Raw genomic sequence first — 11,212 nt, forward strand, 5'->3', positions numbered from 1 at the left:
CTTTCTGCTGCCATGTGGGGATTCCCCTGGCTGGCTTAACGGGAGCGAAACCGGGTCATTTGTGGACGACATGGCTGCGCACCGCTCTTCTTCCTCTTGCTTCTTCTATCCTCCACTGCGCATGCGCGGCCGCCTGCTCCCGCGATACCACCGCCTTCCTGCCTCATCTGACCTCGGAAGCTGTTGCTCCACCTCTGGGTCACCTCTGCCTGGGAGCGCCGGCATCCTGCCCGCTCTGCTCGTCGCTACCCCTTCCTCAACAGCACACATGCTGCCGCAAGGTATGTCGCCCTCTTAGCGCTGCTGGCATCATCACCGCGAGCTCAGGATCTCCTGCTTTCCCCCCGGCCTCGCTGTCTCGGGGGCTACCATCCCCGGTGCCGCGCTCACGTAATGCGTCTGTCCCGCTCCATGAAAACAGTGAGCCTCGGCACTCCTAACCGCGGCCTCAACTGCATTACCAGCCATGGGGGGAACCTTCTCTCCAGTCCTGGGGCCCCTGCTGCTCATATTATGCATGCGGGCGGCTACCAGACCAGGCATCCTCTTCTGCAGGTTCCCTTCTAGGAACAGGAAACCAAACTGAGGGAGACCGCCCTATTTATCTCTCTGTAGGTTTCCTGTTCCTAGGGGCGGATTCCCTCTCTCACTGGGTGCTGTCGTGGCGAAGAGGAAAAAACAGGTTTTGTGAAGGCAAGATCAGCCATTACTAATATAAGGAAAGCCATGTTATTGCTAGACAAGTTTTGAGGGAAGCATTTGGATAAGGGAGAGGATCCAGCTGTGGTCACACTGGACGCAGAAAAAGCGTTCGATAATGTGAAGTGGCCATGGTTGGGTCAAGTATTGGATAAAATAAATCTGGTAGGTCCGTTTAGACAATTTCTGGCGGTACTACTGTATATCAGAATCCCAAAGCAAGGGTATACACGCCGGGGTTTCTCTCAGATGCCTTCAAGCTGAAAAAGGGAACGAGGCAGGGGTGCCCGCTGTCCCCCTTACTGTTTAATTTGGCGATCGAACCTATGTCGAGATATTTAAGTGATTGCAGTTCCTACAAAGGTATAAAGGTGGGAAATGAGACAGTCAAAAAGCCCTATTTGCAGATGACATAATTCTGTTCATGAACAACCCAGAGGAATATCTCCCTATGTTGCAGCTTGAAATTGAAAAGTTTGGAAAATTCTCAGGCTTTCGTTTAAAGTCTAAATGTGAGATTCTGTTCATGAGGAGTGAGGTAAAACGTGGCCAGGAGAGTAATATAATGGGTATCCCGAAAGCGACAACATCTATAAAGTACTTGGGAATTTATTTGGGGTGAACGCCAAAACAGATGATCTCAATTATAAGCCTATCATAGACAAAATAGAGAAGGAGTTGGAGAGGTGGGGAAATCTACCCCTCTTGCTGCTGGGTCGCTGCCACCTAATCAAGATGACAAGCTTTGCGAGATTACTCTACCCTATGCAAACTATCCCAATGTTAATTCGTCACGCAGATGTTCTCAGATTAAACAGGGCCTTTTCTAAATTCATTTGGAGGGGTAAAAGAGCGAGATTGGCTATAAGAACTCTAATGCACACGAGGGAGGGGGGAGTGGGATTGCCAAATATTAGGGAATATAATTTATGATGTTTAATGAGGAACGTAATAGACTGGATTAAGAAAACGGGGCGATATAGTGACTACAAATTGGAAACTTCAATGATTTATACTGTAGGAACAAGAGGAGTGCAAATAAGGTCTTATCCGATAATAAAATACATATAAATATATACCGTATTTTTCGCTTTATAAGACGCTCCGGATTATAAGACGCACCCCAAATTTTGAGGAGAAAAATAGGGAAAAAACTTTTTTTTTAATAAAATGGTGGTGCATCTTATAATCCAGGCGTCTTATTGCTTACCAGGGGTGGTGATGGAGGAGGCCGGAGTGGAACATTGCTGCTGGGATGAGGGGGTGTTTTGATGTGCAGCGTGCCGCTGCCTGATACTGCCGCCGCCCTCTGTCCCCTGATGCTTGCCACCACCGCCACGCTCTGTCCCCCGGTTCCTGCTTGCCACCACCGCCACACTCTGTCCCCCAGTGCTTGCCACCACCGCCACACTCTGTCCCCCAGTTCCTGCTTGCCACCACCGCCACACTATGTCCCCCAGTGCTTGCCACCACTGCCACACTTTGTCCCCCGGTTCTTACCGCCACGCTCTCCCCCGGTTCTTACTGCCACCACCGCGCTCCTGTCCCCCGGTTCTTACTGCCACCACCGCGCTCCTGTCCCCCGGTTCTTACTGCCACCACCGCGCTCCTGTCCCCCGGTTCTTACTGCCACCACCGCGCTCCTGTCCCCCTGTGTTTGCCGCCATCGCCGCGCTCTGTCCCGTTCTGAGGGTACTTGCCGCGGCACTCTGTGCCCTGATGCTGCCGCTGCGCTCTCCGCCGGTTCTTACCGCCACGCTCCTGTCCCCCGGTGGTTTCTGCCGCCGCCGCGCTCTGTCCCGTTCAGCGTGGGGTGTCTCTGCCGCTCCATGCCTGCTTTCCTGTGGCTTTCTTCCTAGAAAATGGCCGCCGCGCATGCGCAGATGGACATCTCGGCACTGAAATCTCGGGAGATGAGATTTCAGCGCTGAAATCTCATCTCCCGAGATTTCAGTGCCGAGATGTCCATCTGCGCATGCGCGGCGGCCATTTTCCAGGAAGAAAGCCACAGGAAAGCAGGCATGGAGCGGCAGAGACACCCCACGCTGAACGGGACAGAGCGCGGCGGCAGAAACCACCGGGGGACAGGAGCGCGGCGGTGGCGGTAAGAACCGGCGGACAGCGCAGCGGCAGCATCAGGGCACAGAGTGCCGCGGCAAGTACCCTCAGCGGCAGCGCAAAGTTATATCCTCTTTGTAAGACGCACCCCCTTTTTCCCCCTCAATTTTGGGGGAAAAAAAGTGCGTCTTACAAAGCGGAAAATACGGTAGATCCACTCACCCCTTGCAGGAAAGATAAAGCATGTAAATGATCAGCTGCTGCACATCCAAGGGCCAGACCAGTGACCACCGATGTATAAAACCATATGGAACTTTTTTTTATGGACTTTGCACGCTGCCGAACAATAGACACAATTCCAGTTATAATGAAGGATCGTTTTATTCCCAACGCGTTTCGAAGTAATAGTTACTTCTTCCTCAGGGGATGTCTGTCATCCCCTGAGGAAGAAGTAACTATTACTTCGAAACGCGTTGGAAATAAAACAATAATCCTTCATTATAACTGGAATTGTGTCTATTGTTCGGCAGCGCACAAAGTCCATAAAAAAAGTTCCATATGGTTTTACAAATTGGAAATGGAATTTTGTGGTTTGTGGGACCTGACAGCGCTGCTACATACGCCGCTGTCACACATACCGCCAAACATTAAATATTAGGTAATATGTAAAGATACCATTGCCACATGGAAGGCAGTAAGAAAAAAAAACTAAAAATGTCATGGAGAGTGTCAAAACACCTGAATCCTTGGGCATTTCCTGCCTTTAGATTAGGAAAAGAAAATAAATTATACACAGAGTGGTTGGGGAAAGGTATACAGACGTTATGGGACTTACTACATCTACAAGAAGGCCGCTGGTTGATGGGATTGGAAGTGATAGACAAATTTGAGCTGTCGAGATTTCATTTGATGTTATATAGTCAATTAAAGCATTATGTATTAGACCTCCTTCAGGATGTGAGGAAGGAAATCGATTCAGAAATATGGGAAGGGCAGAATATTTCACAAATGGGAAAAACATACACATGATGAAGAACTTGAGCATAAGATTCTGCAGGGCTGGGAATTGGTAAGAAAGCATATCATCAATGAACAATGGAGAGAGAGTTAGTTCAGAATAATGCATAAAACAATATGTGGCTTCAATATCCCTCCGACTCCGCAGAATCCCGATAGGCAGACAAGTTGCCCAAAATGTACAATGCCCAAAACAGACACAGAACATGGATTGTGGTCATGTCCCAGGACACAAGAACTCTGGTTAAAAGTGCAGGATATGTATCTGAAGATATGTGGTATATGGATAGACGTAGATCCATTGTGTTGGCTGTTTCACTTTACGACGGGTAAAACAAGAGGGGGGACGGCTACATGACTTATTTCACACCATTGCAATGGTGACAAAACGTCTAATTCTGCAACACTGGCTAGCTAGAACACTCCCAGGGATAAAAGAGATCAAGGAAGGTTTAACATCGGTCTTATTTTTGGAAAAGAGAGAAGCAGAAAGAAATAAAGATAAAATAACAAAAAAAATTTTTTAAAAAAATGGAGAGTGTTTATAGAAACGTCACTGACCACCAGAGAAATTCAAGACTTAATGAGCGCCTTTGTGGATTCGGAGTGGTATCTATTAGAGGATTTGAGTGGTAATCTGGGTAAACTGAAATGTGTTATATGAGCTATATGGAGGATAAGGTGGAGCTGGAGATAAGGTGTCTGACTTCAGTCAATGTAATCTATAAAAATGTGGACGTAAGGGGGTCTGATAATTTTATATTTGTTAAGTTTATTTTTGCTTCTATCCAGGCTTAGGTGATAAGCATGTTTAAATATGTTCTTTGTAACAATTCAATGCAACGTTTATAACTTGTAATATGCAACTTCATTACAAAATCAATAAAAATGATGTTTAAAAAAAAAAAGCCAATTTTTTATCATGTAAAAAAATCCTTTCAGGATTTATTCCACCTTTAATGTCACCTATATTGTGAAATTCTGTCAGATTTAAAATTACATCCTACAACTTGGCGAGGTGAGGTCTCCACAGATTGGATTTGTTTGTCTGGCACAGTGTTCCCCAACTCCAGTCCTCAAGAGCCACCAACAAGTCAGGGTTTAAGGATTTCCTTAGTATCGCCCAGGTGGGGGAATTATTGCCTGTGCAGGTGAGCAGCTCCCACCTCTGTAATTTTAAGGGAAATTCTGAAAACATGACCTGTTGGTGGCTCTTGAGGACTGGAGTTGGGGAACAGTGGTCTAGCACATTGCACAGTTCACTCGAATTGAGATCTGAAGTTTGGAGGCCAAGTCCACGCCGTTACATTTTTGTCTTGTTTCTCAAATTATTCCAATGCAATTTTTGCAGTATAGAAGGAGCGTTATCTTTCTGAAATGTACCACTGCCATTAGAAAATACTACTGCCATAAAGGAGTGTACTTAACAGTTTATAGGTGGTTAGCATGTCAAAAATATCTATATGAACGTCAGGACCCAAAGGTTTCCCAATAAAATATTTCCCATAGTATCGCACTGCCCTACCTAGCTTGCATTCTTCGTATACCTCTCACCCGGTAAGTAACACACGCACCCAGTCATCCATCAGATGTTAAAAATATAAAAAGAAGGGTGACCTATCAAACTAGTCTGCCTTCTCCTATGGCGCCATGGTTTAGATCTTAAGCTAGGGGGTCCATTGTAGAAGCTTTCATCAGTACACTGTTATCAGCATGGGCAGTCTGATCAGTTTGTGTACTATATATTAGTAAGGCCTGTTTCACACACCCGTTTGTGTCCATCAGTCAAAATCTGCTGTTTTGCAAAAAAAACGGATCCGCCATTTTTCTTGGCGGATCCGTTTTTTTCCCCCATTGAGTTGCATTACAGGCGGATCTTGACGGATGGCCATCCGTTGGATCCGTTTTTTTGCGGATCCACCAAAATTATGACGTCCGCCGACATGCCCGAAAGGACCATGCAACGTTTTTTCGGTCGGCAGGATCCGCACTTCTCGCTGCGCATGCCCGAAAGACCTCACTCAGCCGGAAATTTAACCCTAAACTCTGTTCTGGCGGCTGAAAAATTCTCTCTCTCCCCCCAGGCAGCGGTTCCTTTAAAAATTCTTCCTTTGACAGATCGTTAAAATAACGGTCCAGTGCCAAACGTTGTGGTCAGTACAGGAACGGATGCGCTATCCGCCATATTAGCGGATTTTGACTGACCAAAAAAAAAAAAACTGATGTGTGAAAACAGGCCTTAAGGTGATCTTTGAAAATAGAAATAGAGTTAAAGGAACGTATATATAAATAAAACACCTAAATAATTTTACTAAGCAAATTATGAAACTTTCTAACCGCATTCTTGTTACACTGACCGAGACCTAGACTATTACTAGTAGGACATATGCTTGTGGGCATGTGCAGTAGGCCCACAGGATGGCCTGGCAGTTCATGGTATACGCCATCTCCTGGTCACAGCAGCAGAGCTTCTTCTGCACATGCTCATAGGCATTCAACTTAACATTCTAGGACAGGTTTCTGTCAGTGTCATGATGGCAGACAGTTAAAGGGAATCTGTCACCCCTTTTTTGAGATTTCATATAATGATATCATTCAATTGTGTCACATAAGGATTCTCTTAGTACTTTTTCTTCCCCCTGACCCCGCACCTTTCATGCATAAATACCTTTTTTATATCGGTTCAGATGTATGTAAACTGCCGCTGTCCGGTCCGATGGGCGGGGCTTATTCACCTGCTCCCCCCTCCCTGTCTTGCTCTACTCAAGAAGAAATGCGTAGAGCAAGACAGGGAGGGGGGAGCAGGTGAATAAGCCCCGCCCATCAGACCGGACCGCAGCAGTTTACATACATCTGAACCGATATAAAAAAGGTACCGTATTTTTCAGGACCATAAGACGCACTTTTTTCCCCAAAAATTTTGGGGGAAAGTGGGGGGTGCGTCTTATGGTCGCAATATACTTACATCCGACCATGGCTGGTGCGGGAGCCGCAGGGCTCTGTGGTGCGGTGGTGGCAGCAGGCTGTTCTCCGATGCAGGGGTAGCGGCTCTCTGTGCTCCGTGGGGGGCTCCGCCGGCACTTCTTCGAAGCCCGGAGGCCCCCGCACATCCGTAGCTGGCTGCTGCCATGTTGTGGTGGCCTCCAGGAACATGGACGCCGGGAAGATGGCCGCCGGTCCGGGGACGGCGCATGCGCAGGTTCAGATCTCGTCCCGAGATCTCGGGAGACGAGATTCAAATCTCGGCAACAAGATCTCGGGACGAGATCTGAACCTGCACATGCGCCGTCCCCGGACCGGCGGCCATCTTCCCGGCGTCCATGTTCCCGGAGGCCACCGCAACATGGCAGCAGCCAGCAACGGATGTGCGGGGGCCTCCGGGCTTCGAGAAAATGCCGGCGGAGCCGCTGCCCCTGCACTGGAGCACAGCCTGCCGCCACCCTCACCCTACAGAGCTCCGCTGCCCCAGCCCAGCACAGCTGCCCCAGCCTTGACCACTGAATGACCCCTGTGACCACTCCTCCACCTGTGCCGGATCCCTTTCCAGGTAAGCTGAATTGGGACTGTAAGACGGACCCCCATTTGACACATTTTTTTCCCTATTTTCCTTCTGAAAATTGGGGTGTATCTTATGGTCCGATGCGTCTTATACTCCGAAAAATACGGTATTTATGCATGAAAGGTGCGGGGTCAGGGGGAAGCAAAAGTACTAAGAGAATCCTTATGTGACACACAATTGAGTGATATCATTATATGATATCTCAAAAAAGGGGTGACAGATTACCTTTAATTCTACAGTGATTACTTCCTGAGAAAAAAAAAATGAATGTGTTTTGCTTATTGAAGATATTTAGGACTTTACTTATAATGCCATTTCCTTTAATTATTTTTTCCCTATTCCTAGAGAACCACGTTAATGGGAATCTGTCACCAGGGTTTTTTGCAACCTAACTTAGAGCAGCACGATATAGAGACCGAGAGCCTGATTCCAGTGATGTGTCACTTACTGGAGTTTTGATAATCTCCCGCTGATAAAACAGTGATTTTATCAATAGAGGACTAGTATACCTGACATGTAATACTTCATATTCACAAGCTCTGTATAACCCCAGCCCCACCACTGATAAGCAGATTTCTGCCTATGCACAGTGTGTACACAGAAAGCTGCCAGTCAGTGGTGTGGGCGGGTTTATACGAAGAACTGGTAGATCTGCAGCAGATAAATTAGTGATTTTGCCAGAATTGCAGTAAAAACCCAGTAAGCAATACATAGATGGAATCAGGGTCTCTGCCCCTACATCATGCTGACAGCAAAATCCTGGTATCAAATTCACTTTAAGTGGAATAACCTATCTGCATTCTGCTCACCCCGCATACATTTTGATTACATAAGATGGATACATTACAAACAGGGATGGCTTTTTTTTTTTTTTTTTTAGCGCATTCTCGAGACTTGTACCTAGGAAGCTCCCACACCTCAGGGTCACAGTCAACTTATAGTTTGAGCAATGGTCACTCTCCATCCATTGGTTCTATACCTGTGACGTCGCTATATACTGGCATGGAGAAATGTGATGCTGAATCCATCACCTTTAAGGAATGTTTGCCGCTGCTGCCCACCACCTTCATCCAGGTATATGCAGTCATAATCTGGCTTCAATGTACAGTGCAGCTTATTATTTATAGAGACCATTTTCAGTAGAACTTCATATAACCATGTACTGAATACAGAGGCTGGGGGCACAGGTGACTACTGAGGCAGCAGCCATGATGGGGCCAGGCTCAGAGCACTGTTCTGGAGGAACCTTTGGTAGCCTTGGTCCAATACTTACAGGCCTGCTTAGGGATGGACTGTCATACCAGGGCTTCTTTCTGTGGATACGAAAAGACCAAAAATCAGCAGATTACAATAATGACCCCTCTGCATTCGGTAAATAATGCCACCCGTAGTAACTCTCTGTCACCAGCAGGTGGCGCTCCGCTTACTTAGATTTGGCAGTGAATTTATGGAGCAGGGACTTGGCGGAGAGTGCTGGAGACACATGAACATATCTGTGCTGCTCCGGACTGGCGGCTAAGCGGGGGCACAGTGACCTGGCAACAATCGGAAACGTGGTGGCACGGAAGGACATAGACAAAACTGCGGCGGCGGACGTCCTCATGGCGCTGCAGCCTTCCTGTAGATAGGCAATCAGCTGCTATGGCTCCTCAGACCTAACTAGTAGATACAAAATAATATCGCTTGTGTCCAGCAGATGGAGCAATGAAGCGTCGCGTTATGTGGCCGCCCCCAGCGGGTCACGTGACAGCATGGGACTAGTTCCAGGGCAGAACAGAATAGTGATGGGAAGTTCGGCTCTTTTTAGTGATCCGGCTCATTCGGTTCCGCTCACCATAAAGAGCCGGCTCTTTTGGCGCTTTAAACGGCTCTTTTTAAAATAGAAATCCGTTTTCCACAGCCCTCGTTCTAGGTATTTGCCTGTAAAGTGAGGGTCTCATTCTCCACCTGTATAAGGATCTAGTGACGCAGTGTAGACTCTGTGTGCACACGCTGCGGATTCTGCTGCGTTTCCGCAGCGGTTTTGGCCGCTGCGGACCCGCAGCAGTTTTAGCTGCGGTGTACAGTACCATTCAAATGAATGGTAAAAAAAAAAAGCTGTGCTGACGTTGCGGAAAAATCCGCGCGGATTTGCTGCGGTTTTGAAACCGCAGAAAGAAGTGACATGTCAATTCTTTCTGCGGAATCCGCAGCGGGTTCCTATCTCCACCATTGTGGAGATGGTGAATCCGCAGGACCAAACCGCAGTCAAAACCGCAGATAATCCGCAGGTCTTTTGACCTGCGGATTATCTGCGGTTTTTGCAAAATCCGTGCGGATTAATCCGCAGCGGATTCCGCAGCGTGTGCACGTACCCTTAGGCTATGTGCCCACGCTAGCGTTTTTAAATGCTCAGGAAACTGATCCTCTTCCCAGAAAACGCGCTTTTTTTTTCCGCGCGATTCTTGGGCGTTTTTTGCACAAAAGAAGCGCGTTTTCTGGGAACATTGGGGAAGGCTAAAAACGCTCAGCAATGCGGAAAATAATGAGCATGCTGCATTTTTAGCTGCTAAGCGATCCCTGAGCGTTTAAAAACGCATGCATTGGCACAAAAAGCCAAAAAAGCATGCTAATTAATTTGAAGCATCTTTTAAGCGTTTCTGCAGCGTCTGATCCGGCTCAAACGCTGCAGAAACGATTAAAAAAACGCAACGTGGGCACACAGCCTCATTCAGAATTGCTGCTTCCTCAGATTGTCACCACTTGTGATCAGGCCCCGGCTCCTCGCTCCGGTCTCTCCTGTACAGTGAGGCCTCATTATACCACTGTATAAGGATCTAGTGACGCAGTGTAGACTGTTATCCAGCACTGCTGTGTCCTCAGATTGTCAGCTCTTGTGATCAGGCCTCTGCTCCTCGCTCCAGTCTCTCCTGTACAGTGAAGCCTCATTATACCCCTGTATAAGGATCTCGTGATGCAGTGTAGACTGTTATCCAGCACTGCTGTGTCCTCAGATTGTCAGCTCTTGTGATCAGGCCTCTGCTCCTCGCTCCGGTCTCTCCTGTACAGTGAGGGCTCATTATACCCCTGTATAAGGAGCTAGTGATGCAGTGTAGACTGTTGTTCAGCATTGCTGTGTCCTCAGATTGTCAGCTCTTGTGATCAGGCCCCGGCTCCTCGCTCCGGTCTCTCCTGTACAGTGAGGCCTCATTATACCCCTGTATAAGGATCTAGTGACGCAGTGTAGACTGTTATCCAGCACTGCTGTGTCCTCAGATTGTCAGCTCTTGTGATCAGGCCTCTGCTCCTCGCTCCAGTCTCTCCTGTACAGTGAAGCCTCATTATACCCCTGTATAAGGATCTAGTGATGCAGTGTAGACTGTTATCCAGCATTGTTGTGTCCTCAGATTGTCAGCTCTTGTGATCAGGCCTCTGCTCCTCGCTCCGGTCTCTCCTGTACAGTGAGGGCTCATTATACCCCTGTATAAGGATCTAGTGATGCAGTGTAGACTGTTATTCAGCATTGCTGTGTCCTCAGATTGTCAGCTCTTGTGATCAGGCCTCTGCTCCTCGCTCCGGTCTCTCCTGTACAGTGAGGGCTCATTATACCCCTGTATAAGGAGCTAGTGATGCAGTGTAGACTGTTGTTCAGCATTGCTGTGTCCTCAGATTGTCAGCTCTTGTGATCAGGCCCCGGCTCCTCGCTCCGGTCTCTCCTGTACAGTGAGGGCTCATTATACCCCTGTATAAGGATCTAGTGACGCAGTGTAGACTGTTATCCAGCATTGCTGTGTCCTCAGATTGTCAGCTCTTGTGATCAGGCCCCGTCTCCTCGCTCCGCTCTCTCCTGTACAGTGAGGCTTCATTATACCCCTGTATAAGGATCTAGTGATGCAGTGT

General features: G+C 47.8%; 1 protein-coding gene across 1 annotated transcript in view; it reads right to left on the reverse strand.

Moving 5' to 3' along the window:
- Window positions 1–9,096, reverse strand: part of RBFA (ribosome binding factor A) — a 55,593-nt gene extending 46,497 nt beyond the window's left edge. The window contains exons 1-2 of the mRNA XM_073566169.1: window positions 8,761–9,096; window positions 8,607–8,646 (exon numbers count right to left, since the gene is read on the reverse strand). Coding sequence (XP_073422270.1) covers window positions 8,607–8,646; window positions 8,761–8,936 — 216 coding nt within the window. The 5' untranslated portion in view covers window positions 8,937–9,096. The remainder of the gene's footprint in view (window positions 1–8,606; window positions 8,647–8,760) is intronic.
- Window positions 9,097–11,212: the final 2,116 nt, after the last annotated feature.

Source organism: Dendrobates tinctorius, unplaced genomic scaffold, assembly GCF_039654945.1.
Source record: "Dendrobates tinctorius isolate UK_male_01 unplaced genomic scaffold, ASM3965494v1 ptg000004l, whole genome shotgun sequence".
Lineage (NCBI taxonomy): Eukaryota > Metazoa > Chordata > Amphibia > Anura > Dendrobatidae > Dendrobates > Dendrobates tinctorius.